We start from the raw sequence: 22,329 nt of genomic DNA on the forward strand, positions 1-22,329 counted from the left end.
TTCATCTAGATTAAGCGAAAACTTTGTGAGTTCCAAGATTTCCAATATCATAATTTCTTCAACACTGTAATTGACAAAGATTTCTTTCACTTGTCTCTGTTTGTTTTCAAAAAGTACTTTTGTTCCTGAGGGTGAAAACTATTATTGTCTGTGAGTGTGAAAACAAATATTATCCTGGAGTTTTATCAACTGTTGGAAGGGATTGTAGTGGTTTAGAAATTACTGACCTTTTTTTCTAATATCCATGATTTCACTAGCACTGAATATGATTAGTTAGGTCGATTTTTAAAAACAGGTGTGGTTTCCCTCATTTTAAGCAGGCCTCAATTCCAATAAAAGAGATATGAAACCACCAATTTTGGCATGAAAGTATAATAGTGTTTCAAAACTACACAGTGATTGACAATGAGTTATGATTCCACTTGAGGAATTAATAAGCATAATTGACATTTTTAGGGAATGTACAAAGATATTCTGTCTTCATATAATGAAATTTGCAATAACTTAGTCACATATATACTCATATTTAATCAAAGTTAAATGTGTCAAATGCCTAGACATTCTTTTCTTAACTATGAAAATAAAAAGTAAGTAAATTCTAACAGGAGAAAAGACTAATTCTACCAATCTTATTGTACTATCTAGAATGTGGTATACGCCCTGGCCTTGTTCCCCACTGTCCCGACTGTTGGGAAGCTGAAATAGGTGAATTCCCATGGATGGTTTCTGTGCAGCTCTCTTACTCCCACTTCTGTGCTGGTTCTATTCTTAATGAAATGTGGGTCCTCACTTCTGCCCGATGTGCCAATTTTATGTAAGTCTCACAAGATACTTTTAAAATTAAGATATATCACACATTGATGTAAATTTGAGAATGTTGATAGATACGTTCTTTAAAAATATATTTTCTCCAGTATTCATATCTTCCTAATTCAACCTTGTTCTGTTCCTTCACTCTAACTGTGATCAATTTTCTTATCTCATATGAAAGCATTCCCCCTGGATAGTTGAGAACAATTTTTGACTTTGGTTTTCAAGCTTATTGCATTCTAGCTTATATTTTTACCTTATGTTTTTACAAGATTGCTCTCTATTTTATCAGGATACTTTCAGTATTCTCATAAATATATCTATAAGATGTGAAAGTTATCATAATTTTATATTATTTAACTTATAAAATTGTGGTAGGTGCTAATTTCAAATCGAATAATAGAGTTTTTCCATTTTGCATTGTTTCCATTTAAGGCTTTCTTGGCTTTACAGTCCAGCAAAAGTCACATTTATTCATTGCATTTGATTTTTAATTTTCAAATAGTACAACATTTTTAAGTGCTGAAAATATTAATATAATATTTTATCGCTTCATTGTAATAGTCATCTTTAGATTCTAAATATGTTTATGCGTACAGAGCCTCTCCATACTTTGTTTATGATTAGCAAAGTCTTATGTGTCTAATCCAGGTAATATAAATAAATATAACCAGGTTTCATCCTCTTGGCTGAAATTTGCAATCTTCTAAAAACAAATAATCAGAAATGAGACAGGAGGATTGTGAGTACTTGTCTTGTATGGGTTATGGTATGTGCTTAATGCTAATATAAATGACTAGAATGAACAGAATCTACGTGAAATTGAAATATCTCTAAAATCAGAGATAAGAGATTTGAAAACAATATTTTAGTGTACACTTGCCATTTCATGTAATCAATGTGACATCTAGGTTACTTTTCATTGAAAAGTAGAAATAATAAAACTCTTGATAAATTTTCCTCTAGAAAACAGTCAGAATCTCTGGCTTTAGTCCAAGTGGGTCTGATTGATCTTCAGGATCCTACACAAGGTGAAACTGTAGGTATCCAGCGTTCTGTGCCATACTTAGGTCCCTGGGGACCTTTAGGACCAGGCCTATTCTTCCTGAAGGAGCCAATACATTTTCAAACTTTGGTGCTTCCTATTTGCCTGGAAGAAAGTCAAGAACAAGAAAGACACATACAACTATATGACTGCTGGTTACCTAGCTGGTCCCTCATGAGAGGTAAGTAGTAATGATGAAGACAGTGGAATATGATCATAGAATTTTCTTTTTATCAATTGAAGTTGTATCTTTTTTATATATTTCATATATGTTTTGATTTCTCTGTATCACAATAACCTCAAGGAGAAAAAAATTTCTCTCTGATTTTTATCAGGAAGTCCTGGTATCCTGCAAAAAAGGCACCTCAGCATCATGCAAGTCAGACCCTGTGCTCAATTTTGGCCTCAACTGAATGAGTTCACTTTCTGTGTAAAGGCCAAGAAAGCTATGGGGGAATCTGGCTGTAAGGTGAAAAATAGAAGAATGGACTCTAAAGACATAAGAAATACCATTTTAAAGTAAATGTTATCTATTATCATCTTTCAGTTTGTCAACTAATGTTTTATTCTCAATTTTTTGTAGGGTGATCTTGGGGCACCTTTGGTTTGTCATCTAAAACAAAAAGACACATGGATTCAGGTGGGAATTTTAATTGACTTTGATGAACATTGCACCAAGCCCTATGTTTTCAGTCAAGTTAGCCCTTTCATTTTCTGGCTCCAGAGAGTTACACAGCCCAGTCATGCACCCTGGTCTCATCAAAGACCTGTGATTACCTCTCCTTCCAACACCCTGTCAGTCTCTAACAGGAAAGATTTAACTTTTATGTTGCCATTTGAAGCTTTTCATCCACACTTCATCTCTCTGCCACACCCTCAAGGTAAGATTAAAGTGTATTTAAAGAAGGTAAAGAAATTTTCTATCTCTGAAAATTTTATTATTTTTCTAATATCTGCAGATTCAAGATTTCTTTGGTCTTTGTATGTGTAGTTTATATCTAATGCATTGTTCTGCTATTGTAATGTCATTGTAAAATGCTTATGGTACTGATTATACTTTATATAATTATAATAATTGACTACTCTGAGACCCAGAACATTAGATACTTTCTTACATTTTAAAAGGTAATGAGCAGCACAGACATTGATAATTTAATATATAGCTGAGTTTTTATTAGTATACAAATTCCCCATTTAGAAGGTAGAATCATTTTCAATTTGGATACTTTGGCTTAACTGATAGGGAACATTAACTTCATTGGTTCCTGAGCAGACAACTCTGTAATTCTGATTTTGATTGTCATCTTTTCCCCTTCAGTTTTCTGAAATATATCACAGTTTCATAAATGGCAATTTAACATTACTTGCTTAAGGTAGAATATACACTAATGCTGCATAGAATCTAGAACTAGTATAACATTTGATTTCAATATGATTCCATAATTTTATTGAGTATTTTTAAAACACAAATGAAGTTTTTCTATTTATTTGTTGAAATATAACACTTAAAATTTTTCCTAGAGAACTCATTGAAATATAACCTAGAAATAATAGTTATTCTTCCAGTTTTGTCATCACTTGTGTGGTGTTTTATGACATATAAATTATCTTCATAATTTTCTATTAATCTCCATTAATTTGGCATAGAGAAATTTCTGTGACTAAGATTCTAATACACAAGGATATTGGTATCATCATGCATACAATTCTTCCTTAATAATATATTTGCTATTAAATTACAATTTTAAATTATCTGGCTCCATTAATATTTGTATGTTATGGTCTTCTTTCCAAGATGTTCTTTCATTTCATAGAATGCTATAAAACTAAACATTTTTATTTCCTACAAAGGGGTAAAATAAAATATAAACAGAAGTTGTAAAATAACATAAAATGGTTTCCAATATTTGCTCAAACAAGGAAGTAGGAAATATAAGAAGATAATTCCTTTGTGAGGAAAAAAATCTTTCTATCTAAAGATTGAGGAAACTCTCATTTCCAAAACAAATTTTACAGTGCTAGTTGTTTGCGAAGAGACATATAAAATGAAAACCTTTAAAAAGAGGCCCAACTAACATTTCCACCAAATTTAACCTCTCTTTATTTTATATTTCCTTTTCCATGTAGCTTTAGCAGATCATATTTCTGTGCAATATTCTATGCCATGGCAAGCTATAATCTTCGGTTGTGGCAATCAGATCTGCAGTGGCTCCATTATTAGTAGCTACTGGGTTCTTACTGCTGCCCACTGTGTGAGAAACATGTAAGTTTATGTCACATCTTTTCTCCTACAATATTTTGTATTTCCTCAAGTATGTTGAGATTTTCTTTTGAAAAATTTATCCTCTAGAATTTTTGTCCATTTCTCTTGTTCTCATGATACCTTGCTTCTGTGACAACAGAAAATTGTCTCAGTATGTTAGTTGAATTTTATGTATTTTAAATCTTTTAGGAATGATTCCATATATACCCTCCCTTTTTTGTAGGGTTCTCTCTCTTTCTCTCTCCAAAGAATGAAATTAACCCAAAAATCAAGAGATATTGTTTCTAAATGTGTAAGTTTTATACAGAATTCATTTTAATAAATTTCTACCTTCCATATAGGAATCCTGAAGACACTCTTGTGATATTGGGCCTTAGAAATCCCAGAAAACCTCTGAGAGTTGTTAAGGTGACTACTATTTTACTGCATGAAAGATTCCGGTTAGTAACTCAGGCTGCAAGAAATGACCTAGCTCTGGTGCTTCTTCGAGAAGGCCAGAGTTCTATTCATATAATAGCACCCTTAGGCAGCATGAAGAATTTGAACATTTCAGAATGCTGGCTTTCTGGACCCCAAATTCTTAAACAAGGTTAGTGCACATTTTTTTTTCATTTGTCAGGAGAGGATCAATTTTCTTTTGAATGAATACCAGGATCTTAATGTTACACATAAGGAAGAACTGTAATTACAATAGTTTATGCAATCAACATGTGCAAATTATAGACTTACAGATATATTTTTGTACATAGTAGTCTTTGTAAGAAAGCATGGATAATAAGGTATTGTTACTTCAGCATATGAAGGTAAAAAATGGCATATATAATAATATGTTGTACTTTTATTTCAAATTTTGTTGCTTCATGAATATTTACATACATGAGATTTTTATTCTTCATCTATTTTTCTAGGATATGTATTTGAAAATCTAGATATGTTACAGATACAAGTGATGGGAGCATCCAAATGTGCCTATCTCTATCCAGACATAGGAAGTTCTACGGTTTGCTACAATCCACAAGCTGGTGTTCCTGTAATAAGCATAGTAAGTATATAAATTTTATATTGCTTTTTTATCTACCAGAAAAAAGAAGGTATAAATATAAGAGATCTATATTTCTGTTTAGCAATATTTCTTTCTTTAATGCTCTCTGAGTCCATCCATTTCTACTTCTTTTATTGAAAAGGACAACACTGTAGCGGAAGGCTCAAATATATTGCCTGTTCTGATTTTGCATACATTTTAGAAAAAAATATTTTCTGAATCAAAATAGCACATGCCTACTTTATGAACATTTCTATTACTATTTAGGAAGTCTAAGAGTAAATAATCACTTTGCATAGCAACTTACCTGTCTTTTACTTTACAGGAGTCAGTGAGTCCTGGAAGTGCTGTTATATGCAGACCACTATATGGAAATCGCAAATGGAGACAAATAGGTTTCACTAGTCTCAAGAATCTAGCTACCATAGTTGCTCCACACTTTTCCTGGATCTTGTCCTCAACAGCAAAGTCAGGCTATCCCTTAGATCCGGCATTCATTCCTTGGGTAGAAAATTCCAATTCCTCTAGACTTGTGAAACATCCAACCACATTGCTACTTTCCATCATAATGATTATTTCAGCGAAAAGGGTTTTTATTTTGTAATGCACTGATTACATCACTGTGTTCAAACCTGCTGAACAAATATACCAGAAAATTTAGAAAAAAGTTCTGACTTAATGTTTTATAGAACCTCCCAAAATATTGTATTAATAAAGAGTATTTCACTAAAAAATTACATCTTATTTTCCTTTTTGTACCAGTTACCAGTGGTATTAGATTAATTCTGGTATTTTCTAAAATAAATTTCTTAATCCATATTTATGTGTATTCCATGTACAATCATGGGTTCCCCAGGAAAGTTAGAATATAGTTGACCCCTTAGATATACACCCAATTGTGAGATACCTAACATAGTTGCTAAGAAACAAATTTAAGACATACAAAATAAACACTGAAATCTTCTATGGCATCTCTCTTTCCCCTCACCTGTATCTTAACTACATGTTTGCATTTAAATGTTCACATAATTGCAGGTGCACATGAAGACCAGAATAGAGTTCTTGATCCACTAGATCATAAATAATAGTTAATTAAAAACCACTATTTAAAAGCCTGGTTAGGAGAATAAAGCACTTTTAAGCACTGTGTCATCTCTCCCCATGCACTAACTCTTAATTTAAAAAAAGAACACATATTTAGCATGAAAAATCATGACAGGTCTTGGTTTATTATTATGTTTTTTAAAAATAAATGATATATACATTATGTTTAAGTTTGTTAGTTTTAAACAGTGTGCACCATTCTTCCCTTCCAGTGTACCGCTAACTATATTCTTTATTAATATTGGTAAGAAATAGTTTATAGATACTTAATTGGGAATTAAACATTATGTTCAATCTAAACACAATGTTTCTTTTATTAAATAAAATTCAAGGTAAGAGCATAGCTCATTAGCCAGGGTTGAACTGGGCCTTAGCTCTTTATAATGTCTTGCATCAAAGATTAGAGGGAACTTCTCACTCTATGCAGAACATGAACAAGAAACACTCAAGGATTATTATTGAGATCATCACCATCTTTCTAATGCCAATATATAGTTCATTTCCCATTTGTGGGGTAGTTCTCATCTCTTCTGAAAAGAACCCATAGCATCTGAGGATCATTGTTCTTCAATGCAACTGTTGATGTCATTTACCTGATAAAAATCAAAAGTAAACAAAACAAAAGCTGACTATCCCTACAATGGTATTGTAGTTACACAGCTGCAGGAAAATAATAAAATTTAATCCCCACTGCTCCTAGACCTGAGAAGATGTTATTCCTCGGTTTCAAAGCTACATCTATTCTACTCCACAACTCTAATCAGGTTTTTATTCTTCAATTGAGTTTGTGAGAAATTATCTCTTGATCTGAGTGGAGCTGATTATTTAGGTTATAGACCTCTAGTTTTTGTTTGATTAAAAATTATACTCTATCAAAATTAACATTATGCAAACTGCCCTTACATCTTCTTGCCTACAGCAATATCATTCTGTAAGCCAGAATATTCATTGTGCTTCTCTTTCCTTAACAAAATATACAGTCAGAGATCACTTCCCAAGTTTTAGAAAATATGAAGTTTTCCTGGAAATATTATGGGGAATATCAGCCACCCCTAACGTGATGGCAATGTAGCTTTGCCTAGTGAAAAAAGAACTACTTCTTATCCTAGTCATTCTACTTCTCACTACTAAGAAATATATTACATGTCTGAGTGATAAACAAAGTAAATTAATGGGAGCTAGGCATTGATTAAAAGTTGATGTCCTTCTGCCTGAAAATTTCTGAATGATCCTACTGCCATAGAAATAACAAAGAAATGGTATAATGGCCTGTGAGTTAAAGCTATTGCTTACCTTCTAGAACTCTGATATTATTGAGGGAAGTAAATAAAATTGTATTTTCTAACTATAAAAATTAAATATGAAAAAGATTGTGGGAAATAAAATAGTTTTCAGCCAAACTGAAATTTGATGGACAGTTAAAGCATATTTCTTTTTAGAGTATTTCTTAGACCATACTATAATCATTTTATTTACAATTAAAACTGCTTTTCTTTATTAGTTCTAAAAGAATGATCACATTAACTTAATGTGAAGTAACCCTCTCTATTATCACTAAATGATTTATAAAATCAGAGTTAAAGATAGAGTAGCTAATGTTAGAATTGGGATATGGTTAGGGTTAGGGATAGGGATAGGGTTGGAGGAGTAATGTTTAAGTTATGGATAGGTTTGGGTTTTAGGGTTTAGGGTTGAAGTTTAGGGTTAGCATTAGGGTTAGGATTAGAGTTGGGGTTAGGATTTAGGGTTAGAGTTAGGGTTTAAGATTAGTGTTAGGTTTAGAGTTAGGGTTAGGGTAAGGGTTTAGGGATTAGGGTCAGCATTAAGATTTTGTTTAGTGTTAGATTTAGTGTTAGGGTTAGGGTTGTGTTCAGGTTTTAGGTTTTAAGATTTAGGGTTTAGGGTTAGTGTTAGGGTTTAGGTTATGGTTAGTGTTAGAATTAATGGTAAATATTTGGGTTTGGGTTAGCCTTAGGGTATAGTTTTAGTGTTAGGATTACATTTAGGGTTATTAAGTTCTTAATAAAATCGTGAATATTCCTCAAATAATGGATGAAGATTTCTTTGAAAGAATGCATTTCTTTTAACTTTTCTGTGTACTGCTAGTACATTTATTAAATTTCTTCAGAAATTCATATGTGTTTCTCTCTAAAGAGGAGCAAGTTTCTTTAAACTGTTCAAAGACTTGTTACAATAAGGAGGGTTCTCCTTGTAGAATTATTCTGTAGTTTTGAAGAAACAGCAGATATTTTGCAAGTGTATTTAGCTTTTCAAGAATCATGAGTTTGTCTCAAATAAATGCAAGATGTTTTCTGTGAAAGAAGCACTTTTTCTTATACTATTCTATGCATTATAAAATTTCTGGAGAAAAGCTTATGCGTTTCTCTCTCATGAGAATTAAGTTTCTTTAAACTCTTCAAAGTTTTGTTAGTAGTAAAACATGTGTTCTAGTAGGAAATATATGCTGCAATTTGGAAGAATCAGCTCATTTTTATAACTGTCTTTAGCTTAACAGAATTATGAGTTACAGTCAAAGAAATGCATGAAGCTTTCTGTAAAAGAAGCACATTTTTAAACTTTTCTATGTACTTTTAACATATTTATAAAATTTCTTGAGAATCTCATATGCATTTCTCTTTAAAGAGATGCAACTTCTTAAACTGTTCAAAGCATTGTTAGTAGTATAAGAAGTGTTTTCCTAGTAACTACATGCTGGAATTTGAAAGAATCACTATATTTTTACCAGTGTATTTACTTTTTAAAAAGAATCTTGAGTTTCCTTAAAGATATGACATGAAGATATCTGTGAAAAAAGAAAGTTTCTTGTAACTTTTATATGCACTGTTAACACATTTTTAAGATTTCTTCAGATATGTGTATGCATTTCTCTTTAAAGAGAAGCTAGTTCTTTAAACTCTAAAGAATTGTTAGTAGTATAAGGAGTGTTCACCTAGTAACTATATATGCTGTAGTTAGAAAAAATCAGTAGATTTTTAAAGAATCAGAACACCTTTAGCTTAATAGAATCATGGATTATACTCAAAGAAATCCATGAAGCTTTCTGTGAAAGAAGGACTTTTCTTTTAACTTTTCTATACACTGTTAGTACATTTATAAGATTTGTTTTGTAATATATATGCATTTCTCTCCAAACAGAATTAAGATTCTTTAAACTTTTAAAGCATTTTTAGTAGTAAAAAAGTGTTTTCCTAGTAACTATGTGCTGTACTTAAGAAGAATCAGCACATTTTTATCAGAGTGTATTAGATTCTTAATATTATTATGAGTTTCCCTCAAAGAAACACATGAAGGTTTCTGTGAAAGTAGCACGTTTCTTTTAACTTTTCTATGCACTGTTAGCACATTTATAAGATTTCTTGATAAACTCATTGCATTTCTCTCTAAATAGAAGCATGTTTCTTTAAACTGTTTAAAGCAATGTTAGTAGTATAAGGAGTGGGCTCCTAGTAACTACATGATTTAATTTGAAAGAATCTACACATTTTCATTAGAGTGTGTTCGGCTTCTTAATAGACTCTTGCGTTTCCCTAAAGAAATGCAGAAAGCTTTCTGTGAAAAGAACACATTTCTTTTAATTTTTCTATGACTTTTAGCACATTTATAATATTTCTTGATAAACTCATGTGCGTTTCTCTGTAAAGAGAAGCAAGTTTCTTTAAACTGTTCTAAGCATTGTCAGTAGAATAAGAAGTGTTCTCCAAGTAACTATATGCTATAATTTGAAAGAATCAGCACAATTTTATAGGAGTGCCTTTAGCTTCTTAATAAATTCATGAGTTTCTCTCAAAGAAATGCACCAAGATTTCTGTTAAAGAAGTACATTTCTTTTAACTTTTCTATTCACTGTTAGCATATTTATAATATTTCTTGCTACACTCATGCATTTCTCTCTAAAGAGAAGCAAGTATCTTTAAACTGTTCCAAGCCATATTAGTAGAAAAAGGAGTGTTCTCCAAGAAACTATATGTTGTATATTAAAAGAATCAGCACATTTTTATGAGTATCTTTAGCTTTAAAGAATGGTGAGTTACCCTCAATGAAACTCAAGAAGATTTCTGTGAAAGAAGCTCATTTCTTTTACCTTTTCTATTCACTGTTAACACATTTACAATATTTTTTGAGAACCTCGTATTTGTTTCTCTCTAAAGAGAAGGAAGATTTCTTAAACTGTTAAAAACATTGTTAGTTGAATAGGGAGTATTCTCCTACTAATATATACTGTCATTAGAAATAATCTCTACAATTTCATAAGAGTGTCTTTAGCTTCTTTAAAATCACGAGTTTCCCTCAAAGAAACACACCAAGATTTCTGTGAAAGAAGCACTTTTCTTTTAACTTTTATTAGTACATTTATAATATTTCTTGCAAAGCTCATATATGTTTCTCTCTAAAGAGAAGTACGTTTATTTAAACTGCTCGAATCATTGTTAGTAGAATAAGTAGTGTTCTCCTAGTACTATATGCTGTAATTTCAAAGAATCAATACATTCTTAAAGAGTGTCTTAACTTAATAGAATGGTGAGTTACCCTCAATGAAACACATGAATATTTCTGTGAAAGAACCACATTTTTTAAAAAACTTTTCTATGTAGTGTTACCACATTTATAAGTTTTCTTGTGAAATGAATATGTGTTTCTCTCTAAAGAGATGCAAGATTCCTTATACTGCTCAAAGAATTTTTATTAGCACAGTGTTCTCCTAGTCACTATATGCTGTAATTTGAAAGAATCAGCAGAATTTAATAAGAGTGTCTTTTTCTTCTTAAAAAATTCATGAGATTCCCTCAAAGAAATGTACTAAACTTTCTGTGAAGGAAGCACGTTTCTTTTAAATTTTCTATGCACTGTTAGCTGATTATTAAGATTTCTTGAAAATCGCATATCCATTTCTCTCTAAGGAGAAGTAAGTTTCTTTAAACTTTTCAAAGCATTGTCATAATATCAGGAGTGTTTTCCTAGTAACTACATACTGCAATTGGAAAGAATCTCCACATTTTTATCAGAGTGTATTTAGCTACTTAATAGAATAATCAGTTTCTTTTAGAGAAACACACAAAGATTTCTGTGAAAGAAGCACCTTCATTTAACTTTTCTGTGCATTGTTAGAACATTTATAATATTTTTTGAGAAACTCATATGCATTTCTCTCTAAAGAAGCAAATTTGTTTAAACTGTTCAAAGTATTCTTAGTGGAATAAAGAGTGTTCACCTAGTAAATATATGCTGTAATTTGAAATAATCAACCCATTTTAATAATTGTGTATTTAACTTCTTAATAGAATTGTGAGTTTGTCTTAGAGATATGCATGAGATTTTTGTTCATTTCTTTATTCTATGCACTGTTAGCACATTTATAAGATTTATAGTAAAATCATATGATTTTTCTCTCTAAATGAAAAAAGTGTCTTTAAACTGTTCAAAGCATTGTTAGTTAGAATAAAGAATGTTCTACTAGTAACTACATGCTGCAATTTGAAAGAATCGGCATATTTTTAAGAGTGTCTTTAGCAACAGAATCGTGAGTTACACTCAAAGAAGCACTTGAAAATTTCAATGAAAGAAGGATGTTTCTTTTTACTTTTCTGTGCACTGTTAGCACATTTATAATATTTCTTGAGAAACTTATATGCATTTCTCTATAAACAGAAGCTAGTTTCTTTAAATTGTTCAAAGCATTGTTAGTAGTATGAGAAGTATTCTTTTAGTAAATAAATGATGTAATTTGAAAGAATCATCATGTTTTTATGAGTGAATTTATCTTTTTAATACAATCTTGAATTTCTATCAAAGAAACACACAAAGTATTCTGTGAAATGAGCACATTTCTTTTAACTTCTCTATGCACTGTTAGCACATTAATAAGATTTCTTGAGAAATGCATATGAATTTCTCTCTAAAGAAAAGAAAGTTTCTTTAAACTTTTTAAAGCTTTGTTGGTAGTTTAAGGAGTGTTCTCTTAGTAAATAGAAAGAGAGAGAGAGAGAGGTAAAACCAGATGGAGGATAGATGCAAGCATGAAGAGCAAGTCCAGAGTACTTGACTGCCTTATGTATGGTAGGAAGGGACTTGATTGGGTTTTGTTCACTAATCTGAGCCCTGAAGGAGGCTATAATCTGAAAAGCTTCCCAAGGTAAGACTTCTGGGGTGTCAGTAGTTTACTCAAAGATGAATACAACTGAGAATTCTAAAATATACATGGAGGTGAACTTCCTGAAAAATCAGAAAAAGAACTTGTGACAGTTGTCATCAAACCTTGCACACACACACACACACACACACACACACACACACACACACAAACACACTCACACACACACAAATCATTAAATGACAAAGAATCCACAGAAAAAAATACTGGAAGAAAAACTCTTTATGACATTCAACACCTATTTGTATCATTTTAGCAAATGAAGGCTAGAAATGACTTCACAAGCACATGTGGACTTTTGAGAACTGAAGAATATACAGGAGAAGCTGTGGCTCAGATTCTAGCCTGCTGTCCTAGGAATAGATTCAATCAGCACTGCAGAAGCTCTGAGAATTAAATTGATACTGGAACCATAGTAGACAGATGGCTGATCAGAACTTGTAGCTTGGACATAACTAGATTGTAGATAACCTTAAACAGATTAAGAAATTCTCTTTAGGTGTTTTTCAATAGCCTGCCTGAGGAAAGGTAGGCCCTGTGTCAGTTCAGAGACATTCCTGGCCAGCAAGGGGCACTGATCATCCAGTGGACATCCTTCAGAGGGGTGAGTTTGCTCCTGACCCACAGCAGAAGCCTGGCAAGGAGGAGTTCAGACATTCCCTGTCCCCCTTGACTCCCTGGTCACTCTGCAGAGGTGGCTCCACCCTGCTAAGTTCTCTCTCCTCCTATCCCAGCTTTCACCAGGTACCCCTTCCTCTATTCCTCCCTTCCCCCTGGGGCCATAAAATTCCCTGGCCCAGCTGCCTTGTGAGCTGGGACTTGCTGCAGGAGTACCTTCCGCTGCTTCAGCCAATAGTCACTGAAGCATGAGCCCACAGTGCTGTGGGAGTGCCTTCCGCTCTATCAGCCAATAGCCGCTGAAACAGCAGCCCACTGGGTTGTGGTATATTTCTCTTTAAAAGAAGTGCTGTAAGCCTCGGCTTAGCCTCTTGGTTCCAGCTCTTGGTTCCAGCTCCTGCTCCAGCAATTAGGCTCCTTTCCTGACGGTTTGTGTGTATGTAAGCTTTACTCCCCAAAATAAATACCCCTTTAAAACCTAACTGGTGTGGGATTGATTCACCTTTATCTGGCGCCCGAACATGGGTCTTTCACCCCTCGTGGTGCGGGCTGAGCAGCCACAAACAGCACCTGGGGTCTGTTGGCGGCCCCACAGCCTTTACCCTGACTAGCTAGCTTCTAGCTTAAGTGCGAACTGTACCTACAGCTTCATTAGATACTCCATAAAGCCTGCACTGGATCCCAGCTCTGTTCAATAGAATTAGGCAGGGGAACTTCTTTTCAGAGTCGCACACCACTGATGACTAGCCCTCTCCGAACCTCGGGTAGATCAGGGAGGGGACTTCCCGGCTTCTGCAAAAGCACGGCAGCTCTACCCCCCCTTGGGCAGTGTATTCCCCACAGCCCGGCTGAGTTTGGCCTGCGCTGCTAGCCTAAATTGAACCTCAGGATTTGAGTGTATATATTTTAGAGTTTTCTTCCTGGATTGACCCCATTGCCATGTGGATTCAGGTGCGCCCCCGCCACCTACTGGCAGGCAACTGTCATTACAGGTAAGATTTTTCTTTTCATTTGAAAATAAATAAATACATACATACATACATATAAGTACGATTTCTGTTGATTGAAAATGTCAGAAAATATTACTATCCAAAAGTTCAATGGTTTTTTTTAATTGTGCTATGGAGGATATTCTGAAGGATGTCTCTGATATTCCTCTTACTTGGTTATTTCTGGGATCTGTCGCTTTTCTGGCATTTGGCTATTTTATAAGGATGATACAGTCCTTACAGTATCACAATCAGAATCCAAAATGCTGAGGACAGAGATTAAAACCTTAAGGACAATTCAGACTGACACTAACCTCCTCAAAAAAGAATTTGGAGTTTTCAAGGAGGAGACTAGATCAGAGTTTGGAATTTTCAAGGAGGAGACTAGATCAGAGTTTGGAGTTCTCAAAGAGGAGACTAGATCTTTGTCAGATATGACTCGGTCGACTCACCAAAATATCAAGAAGGTACAGTCTGATATTGCTTCTTTAGAAGGGAGCTTCACTGCTCTGGAGGAGGGGACAACCAAAATGACTCGTAACCTCCAGTCCATGACTGTAAGTGCTGAAACATTAGCTGAGAGGATTATAACCATTGAATGTGAAAATCGGACTTTATCAAAAGGGTATGATAGATTAATTGACAGGATTTCCATACAAGAAAGCACAGTACATGCCATGAGGATTATGTCCAAGGAGGATATGGTATCTCTAACGGACAAGCTTCATGCCTTAGAATCATTAATGAAGGCTTTGGAGCATAATACTGTGTAGGGAGCCACCTGGAGGCACAGGTGGTCCTGCAGTTTGGAGGTAGCCATGTGGGGCTGAGCACCCTTGCCTGCACCCTTGCTTGCACATGCTCAGAACAGCAGAATGGCATTAACCAATCAGGACAGCGTTCAAGCCTCTCCACCGCTTAAAAGCAGCTGCCTCTGGGCCCAACCCTCTCTCTCTAAGCTTTCTCTCGTCCCTGCTCTATCTTCCCTTCCCCCAATTTTCCTCAATCAAAGGGCTCCAAATAAAGATGTGACCAGAGAAGGAATTCTCGTTTTTGGTGGCGTTCATTCCTGCTGGACAGGATGGCCCCCCGCAACTGGTGCTCGAAACCCCGGGACGCTGAGGGACCCTGACAACTACGCCGGGGGACCCTGAGAAGGAAGTGCCCAGCAACGTGCTGAAAGCCCGGGAGAAAAAGCTGAAATCAGACACCAGGACACAGAGAGCCGTGAATTTCAGAACTCTGAGAACGTGGAGCGGTGAGTGACGTCAGTTGAATCCCCCAGAAAGGGGAGGAAAAAGAATTTCAAAGTATAGGCCTAAAAAAAAAAGAAAATACAAAAAAAAAATCAATCAAAGTTAAGGTATCTGAAAGAAGGTACAGAAAGCAACGGGGAAGAAAAATCCCTTAAGTTCAGTGCAGGAGGAATGTGAACAGCAGCAAAAAAGGCGAGGTAACTAAGGCGGGCCTATGAGGATGATGGGGTATGGGAGACCGCGGCTTCCGCTCCTTCTCCGTCCACCTGCGTACTCGCTGTTAGAGACTGGAGGCAACAGTCTCATAGGGAGGCGAGTTTGAGAGTTCGAAGACTGCCTTCCCTATTCTTAAAGAGCCACAGAGCTTTTGGAGGTGATTTTCGCCTAATTTTGATAAGAGAGCTCAGTCTCTGGCTCTCACGTACAAAAAACTTTAATTTTTGATTGAGGAAGTAGCCGGTGGTGGTGGCGCACGCCTTTAATCCCAGCACTCGGGAGGCAGAGGCGGAAGCTGCGTGGTGAGCAGCAGTGCCGCTAAAGACCTAAAGACAGAGAGGGGCCAAACTCTGAACTGTGTTTCCATAGCAACATGGGTGGGCGGAGATGAGTTCCCAGAGAACGGGGCTCCGCGTGCGGGCAGACCGGGCCCTCCACGGGTGGGCGGATGCCCCCCCTTGCCGGAGCTTGGAAAAGACTCACGGCCGGCGGTGCGAGTTCATTGCCTGAGGCGAGGCAGGATGCACAGTTTGCAGATACAGGATAACCGGCGAGCCCGCGCACGGCCCGGGGCGGGGCCATGCCTTTGGGCCATGCGGAGGGCGCCACAATGGGCCTCAGAGGCGGGGCAACCGCCGCTGTCTGCTGCTGCCGCTCACAGCCACAGCCGCCAAGAATTCAGTCAGATAAAAACATTTGTCGCCAAAAATTTAGTCAGATAAAAACATTTATCCCCCAAAAATTCACAACGCCCCTTTGTCAGCAGGAAGTAGTCAGATGATCGATTGCCGACGTCCATTTTCCCTCATAAACTTCAGGCAGAACTGGTCGTAATTATCATAATAAAGGCATGTCTACCTGGTTACCGTATCCTAGGTAACATAGGCGGACCTTTTGCCTGAGGCAACGGGTGGAATAAAACAATGCTACCTAGAGGTTTTTTTTCATCTGAATAGGGGAGCTGGAGAGATGGCTCAGAGGTTAAGAGCACTGACTGCTCTTCCAAAGTTCATGAGTTCAATTCCCAGTGACAACTGTTTTGGTTATTAGACAAAGAGGGGGACTAGCTTCCCCCAGAGAAAGGATTTCTCTTGCATTCTTTACATTTAATTTTTAATTCAAAATTTTGCTGGTACAGGCAAACAAGATTTGCTTTGTGATACAGAGACCTGCAGGTCTCTAAGTTCAAAACCAGCCTACTTCCAGTACTGATTGTGCTGAATTTTTACACTGAGAGTTTTTAGTACTCTTAAATGTTAATTTGGGAGGAGAGTTTTGTTTATGTTTTTCTCGGAATGCTGACATACATCTGGATGCCAGCGAGACCGACCAGAGAGATAAAGAAGATGACCCAGTGGATGCTGAGTGTCCTGCTGTGGAAGATTCGTGCGGAGGCAGCAGTGATGACCTTCTGGGCGGTGCCAAGAGCAGCTGTTTCACACCATCGACTTGAGCAGCACCCTGTGCAACCTCTTATCTCTTAACAATTTTCTGACTGACTCTGCTTTGCCTTTTCCTTCCTTAGGAATGGGTGGGAGCAGAGATATTCTTGGCATGCTGCGTCTAGGTGGAAGTGCTGTATGTCTTTGATTGGTGTGCTACCTGCTAGCCCAAGTGAGGTGGGGACCAGATTGAAGAATAGTTTTGCCTTATTGCTCTTATTAACAAGAGAAGAGGGAGATGTAGGGAGCCACCTGGAGGCACAGGTGGTCCTGCAGTTTGGAGGTAGCCATGTGGGGCTGAGCACCCTTGCCTGCACCCTTGCTTGCACATGCTCAGAACAGCAGAATGGCATCAACCAATCAGGACAGCGTTCAAGCCTCTCCACCGCTTAAAAGCAGCTGCCTCTGGGCCCAACCCTCTCTCTCTAAGCTTTCTCTCATCCCTGCTCTATCTTCCCTTCCCCCAATTTTCCTCAATCAAAGGGCTCCAAATAAAGATGTGACCAGAGAAGGAATTCTCGTTTTTGGTGGCGTTCATTCCTGCTGGACAGGATGGCCCCCCGCAATACTGGACAGGAGATTCAGGACTTACAGAAGGCAATGGTGAACAGATTTAATAAGATCGAGGAAATCATAGACTCTGATGAACAGGAGCAAAAGGTAAGAAGGCAACATTCACCTCAAAAAACTCTCAGTCTACATACCTGCCTTTCCAGTAATAACATCAGAAAAGATAACCGGCTCCAAAACCTAAGGTCATTAAAGAACATACATGGAATCCTATACTTATGAGTGATCTGAAACAATTTAAACAAGCAATAGTGAATTATGGAATACATTCATCCTTTGTTAGAGAGATGTTAAAATCCTGGGCTCTTAGCAGCAGGGCACCCCCTCAAGATTGGAATCAATAAACGTCAGCTGTCCTCGAGAACGGACCTTTATAGCATTTCAAATGCCTATTCAAACAAGGGGCCAGACTTTTACAACAACAAGAATCAGAGAAAGGAATTGAGGTTTCTCTAGATCAAATTCTAGGGGATGGACTTTACTCTGATCCTCAGGAACAAGCTCTTTATGATGAAAACATTTTATCCATATGTGCCACAGCAGCTCTAAGGGCCTGGGACAGGGTTCAAGACTCAGGTCAGAGAGTAGAATCGTATATCAGGGTCAAACAGCGTCAGAGAGAACCCTTTAGTGACTTCTTACAAAGACTCACTAAGGCTGTACAAATAGGAATACCTGATCCAGAAACAAGAAATATAGTAATTGAGTCTTTGGCTTATGAGAATGCCAACGTAGACTGCAAAAGGATCCTGGGGACTTTAAAGATCAGATCAGCGCCTTTGGATGAATAGGTATTACATACAATGAATGTTGATACATTTGACTATGGCAATGAAACATGGGTACAAGAAGCAATTTCCAAAAATAAAAGGAGACATCAGATTACAAAATGCTTTCTTTGTGGCAAAATGGGACATGTGAAAAGGGACTACAGACAATGGAATTCCAGGAATAATGCCCCTTCTAGGAATAACAGGAATAGGAGGACTCAGCCTTCAGGTTTATGTAGGAGATGTGGAAAGGGCAGGCATTGGACGAATTAGTGTAGGTCAACAAGAGATAAACAGGGCAACCCATTGCCATTGGGAAACGAAATGAGGGGCCTCTTGCAGGCCCCCATGGCGAATGTGGTCCAGTCATTTCCGATCACTGCAGAGAACTTGCCTCTTCAGGGAAATTAGAATGCCCCATGCCTGCTGTTAAAAGCAATAATGGCCTGAAGGATGAGTTAAATGTGGTGAATGAATCAAGAAATCTAAGAGAACAAAGTAAACATATTTTCTGGAAGACTTCTATAAATGAACAAAGACCGCAGCTAAGAGTGTGTGTAAATGGCAAATTTATTACTGGCTTACTGGAAACAGGCGAGAATGTAAGTATCATTACTCCAGAATCTTGGCATCTGCATTGGCCTCTTCAGGAGGTAGATATTCAGTTCCTAGGAATTGGAACCCTATCTCGAGTAAGACAAAGCATGAGATGGGTCAATTGTATAGGTCCAGATGGACAAATAGGAAAACTAAGGCCAAATGTAGTGCCTTTCACTACTGATGAGATAAAAAAAAATTGTGGGAAGACAATGAACCATGGCAAAGAGCTTGTGCTAATTTTTTGGGAGAAATCAATAACAATTACCCAAAAAGCAAGAAACTTAACTTTATAAAGAGAACTTCTTGGATCTTTCCTCGAATTGTCTGTGATGCTCCAATAACTGGAGCCCATACATTTTATACTGATGTTAATAAATCAGGGAGAGCAGGTTACAAATAAGAAGAATTGAGTAAAGTAGAACAAAGTCCTTATGATTCTGTCCAGAAGGAAGAATTATATGCCATTTGTATGGTGCTTAGGGATTTTAAAGAACCTCTTAATATAATTACTGACTCACAATATGCAGAAAGAGTTATCTTGCATATTGAAACTGCTGAATTTATACCTGATGATACAGAACTGACCTCGTTGTTTATCCAGATACAAGACATGATCAGGAACAGGCTCTGCCCTATGTATATAATACACATCCGATCCCATACAGGTCTACCAGGTCCTCTAGCACAAGGTAATGCAGATATTGATCAATTATTGATTGGTAGTGTGCTGCAGGCATCTGAATTTCATAAAAAACATCATGTCAATAGCAAAGGCTTGAAAAAAGAGTTTTCTATTACATGACAACAAGCTAAGGAGATTGTAAAGAAATGCCCGACTTGTTCTTTTTATAACCAAACACCATTGCCTGCAGGGACTAATCCAAAGGGTATTAAAAGGAATGAAATTTGGCAGATGGATATGTTCCACTTTGCAGAATTTGGAAAATTAAAATATGTACATCACACCATTGACACTTATTCAGGCTTTCAGTGGGCAACTGCTTTAAGCTCAGAAAAAACTGACTCAGTAATCACACATTTATTAGAAGCTATGGCCACTATGGGTATGCCTGCACAAATAAAAACAGATAATGGTCCAGCTTTTGTATCTAGGAAAATGAAACGATTTTTTACTTATTATAGTATTAAACATGTTACAGGTATACCAAACAATCCTACAGGTCAAGTAGTCATAGAAAGATCAAATCGAACTATAAAGGATATGTTGAACAAACAGAAAGGGGTGGAAAATACCCGCAGGAATAGGTTACATAATGCTTTATTAACCTTGAATTTTCTTAACGCTAATGAGAAGGGAACAACAGTGGCAGAAAGACATTGGATAATGGAAAAGCCTGCTGAACTAAATCAACCAGTTTATATCAAGGATGTGCTGACCTCTCAATGGAAACCAGGAGATGTGCTACGTTGGGGAAGGGGTTTTGCTCTTGTTTCCACAGGAGAAGAAAAATTGTGGATACCATCAAAATTAATAAAGATTAGATTTGAAGAGAAGAAACCTCTTGGAAAGGAGAAATGACAGCATCTACAATGATGATGACCATACAGGTGGTAAGAAAAACATAGAATGGGGGCAGGGTTCTGTTCTTATCTCCACAGGAAAACACTTGTCTTTGAAAAATTCAAAGGACCCTGAATGTTTGAATACTGACAGATGGAAAAATAACTACCCAATATGGATTATCAAGAAAACTGAATAGGTTCTGTGAGTATGAAGCTCTGGAATATACTAAATCATATTTCTGAATTTATAGAGCTTGTTTTGGAGTTGGACTCTTGGCTTGGTCCCTCTCTAATTTCAAGCCTGTTGTTAAGAGAAAAACCCAGAGTTTCTGTCTTATGTCAAGAGCCATGATATGAGACAGAAAGAAATATGAGTTTAGAAAACATCTTTGCTTTTCTTCATATCTATCATACTTTTCATTGAATATGTCTATTCATACCTTTCATTGAATATATGTTTGTATATGTCTATATAATTAATGTTTAAGTTCTCCACAATGAACAATGAGTTTTTCGTGCACTGACTTTTGAAGTTTCCAGGAAGAAGATGGGACCCCCATAACAATAAGCTTGCCTTCTTGATAAAACTGGCCTCTGGACAAGGAACTGCCCATACCTCAACTACTGACAAATACACGGTATCCAGAAATGGATAAGCAGAACTGCCCAATTTTACCAAGACAGGGTAAGACAGTTTTGAAAAATCTCTTGCCTGTTAAAATCCGGAAATGGATAAACAGAACTGTTAAATCTTGCCAAGGCAGAGTAAGATGGTTTTGAAAAATCTCTTGCCTGTTAAAAATAATCTGTCAGTTATTCTAGGCCTTAGTCAAAGTTGGTTGCTCCAACGCTGCAAACAGGTCTTTGGTGATTGCCCAGGTAGCCAGTTGTCTCTGTGATTTGTTGCATGTTTTGGAAGTTCTTTGATTGCACTTCCTAATTACTCAGGTAACATTATTTCCCTTCTCGGATCTTCTATGGGGTTGAAGACTAGATAAATGTAGCTACTTTCCTCTCATGACTTGGCCAAGTTATTTATTATACAAGACTTTATCTAGTTAGAATAGGATATTTGTACTTATTGTATATAATTTTGGAGGTTTGTACTTACTGTATATAATTTCGTAGTAGGCTTAGAACTCTCTTACTTTAAAAAAAAGGGGGAGGTGCTTCAGGAGTACCTTCTGCTGCTTCAGCCAATAGTCGCTGAAGCATGAGCCCACAGTGATGTGGGAGTGCCTTCCGCTCCATCAGCCAATAGCCACTGAAATACTAGCCCACTGGGCGTGGTATATTTCTCTTTAAAAGAAGAGCTGCAAGTCTCGGCTCGCCCTCTTGGTTCCAGGGCTTGGTTCCAGCTCCTGTTCCAATGATTAGGCTCCTTTCCTGATGGTTTGTGTGTATGTAAGTTTTAACCCCCAAAATAAATGCCCCTTTAAAACCTAACTGGTGTGGGATTGATTCGCCTTTAGGGATTGGGTTGTAAGTGCAACCTGGCAGGAAGGAGTATCTGTTTCAATAGCCTGCCCTGCAGAAAGGTAGGCCTTCTGACAGTGAGGTCCCTGCCCAACAGGGGAACCTGACACGGTATCAGAAGATCCAATAGAGAGCATTTGAAGGAAGAGATGGGTAGACGCCAAGGCAAGAATTCCTCCAACAATCTGAAAAACAACATGAAAACACCAAATCCCAGCTATGGTGCGGGAGAATTGTCTGTATTCTGTCAATCATGTATTTTAATAAAACGCTGATTGGCCAGGCAGGAAGTATAGGCGGGTCAACTAGACAGGAAGTAGAGGTGGGGCAATGAGAATAGGAGAAGGCTAGAGAGGAGGAAGCTCTCTCTGCCACTCCTGCGCAGATCACCAAAGAGGCAGCATGTGAGCTGACACCTGGAAAAGGTACTGAGTC

General features: G+C 36.8%; 1 protein-coding gene and 1 pseudogene across 1 annotated transcript; both read left to right on the plus strand.

Moving 5' to 3' along the window:
- Positions 1–658: 658 nt before the first annotated feature.
- On the plus strand, positions 659–5,876 carry LOC148117225 (serine protease 53-like). Its single transcript, XM_087902905.1, has 8 exons — positions 659–814; positions 1,777–2,036; positions 2,191–2,324; positions 2,439–2,736; positions 3,983–4,118; positions 4,460–4,707; positions 5,027–5,160; positions 5,486–5,876. The coding sequence occupies exons 1-8, from the start codon at positions 720–722 to the stop codon at positions 5,762–5,764; spliced, it is 1,584 nt and encodes a 527-aa protein (XP_087759031.1). The 5' UTR covers positions 659–719; the 3' UTR covers positions 5,765–5,876.
- A 9,977-nt stretch (positions 5,877–15,853) lies between these two features.
- LOC148117226 (Nuclear RNase P) lies at positions 15,854–16,047 on the plus strand (annotated as a pseudogene).
- Positions 16,048–22,329: the final 6,282 nt, after the last annotated feature.

Source organism: Myodes glareolus, chromosome X (assembly GCF_982192425.1).
Source record: "Myodes glareolus chromosome X, mMyoGla1.1, whole genome shotgun sequence".
Classification (NCBI taxonomy): domain Eukaryota; kingdom Metazoa; phylum Chordata; class Mammalia; order Rodentia; family Cricetidae; genus Myodes; species Myodes glareolus.

Excerpts from the sequence above, each read along its gene's own strand:
- LOC148117225 (XM_087902905.1), top strand. The coding sequence starts at position 720 with ATGGTTTCTGTGCAGCTCTCTTACTCCCACTTCTGTGCTGGTTCTATT. Across the intron at positions 2,037-2,190 it reads TAGCTGGTCCCTCATGAGAG|GAAGTCCTGGTATCCTGCAA; the intron begins GTAAGTAGTAAT and ends GATTTTTATCAG. Across the intron at positions 4,708-5,026 it reads ACCCCAAATTCTTAAACAAG|GATATGTATTTGAAAATCTA; the intron begins GTTAGTGCACAT and ends CTATTTTTCTAG.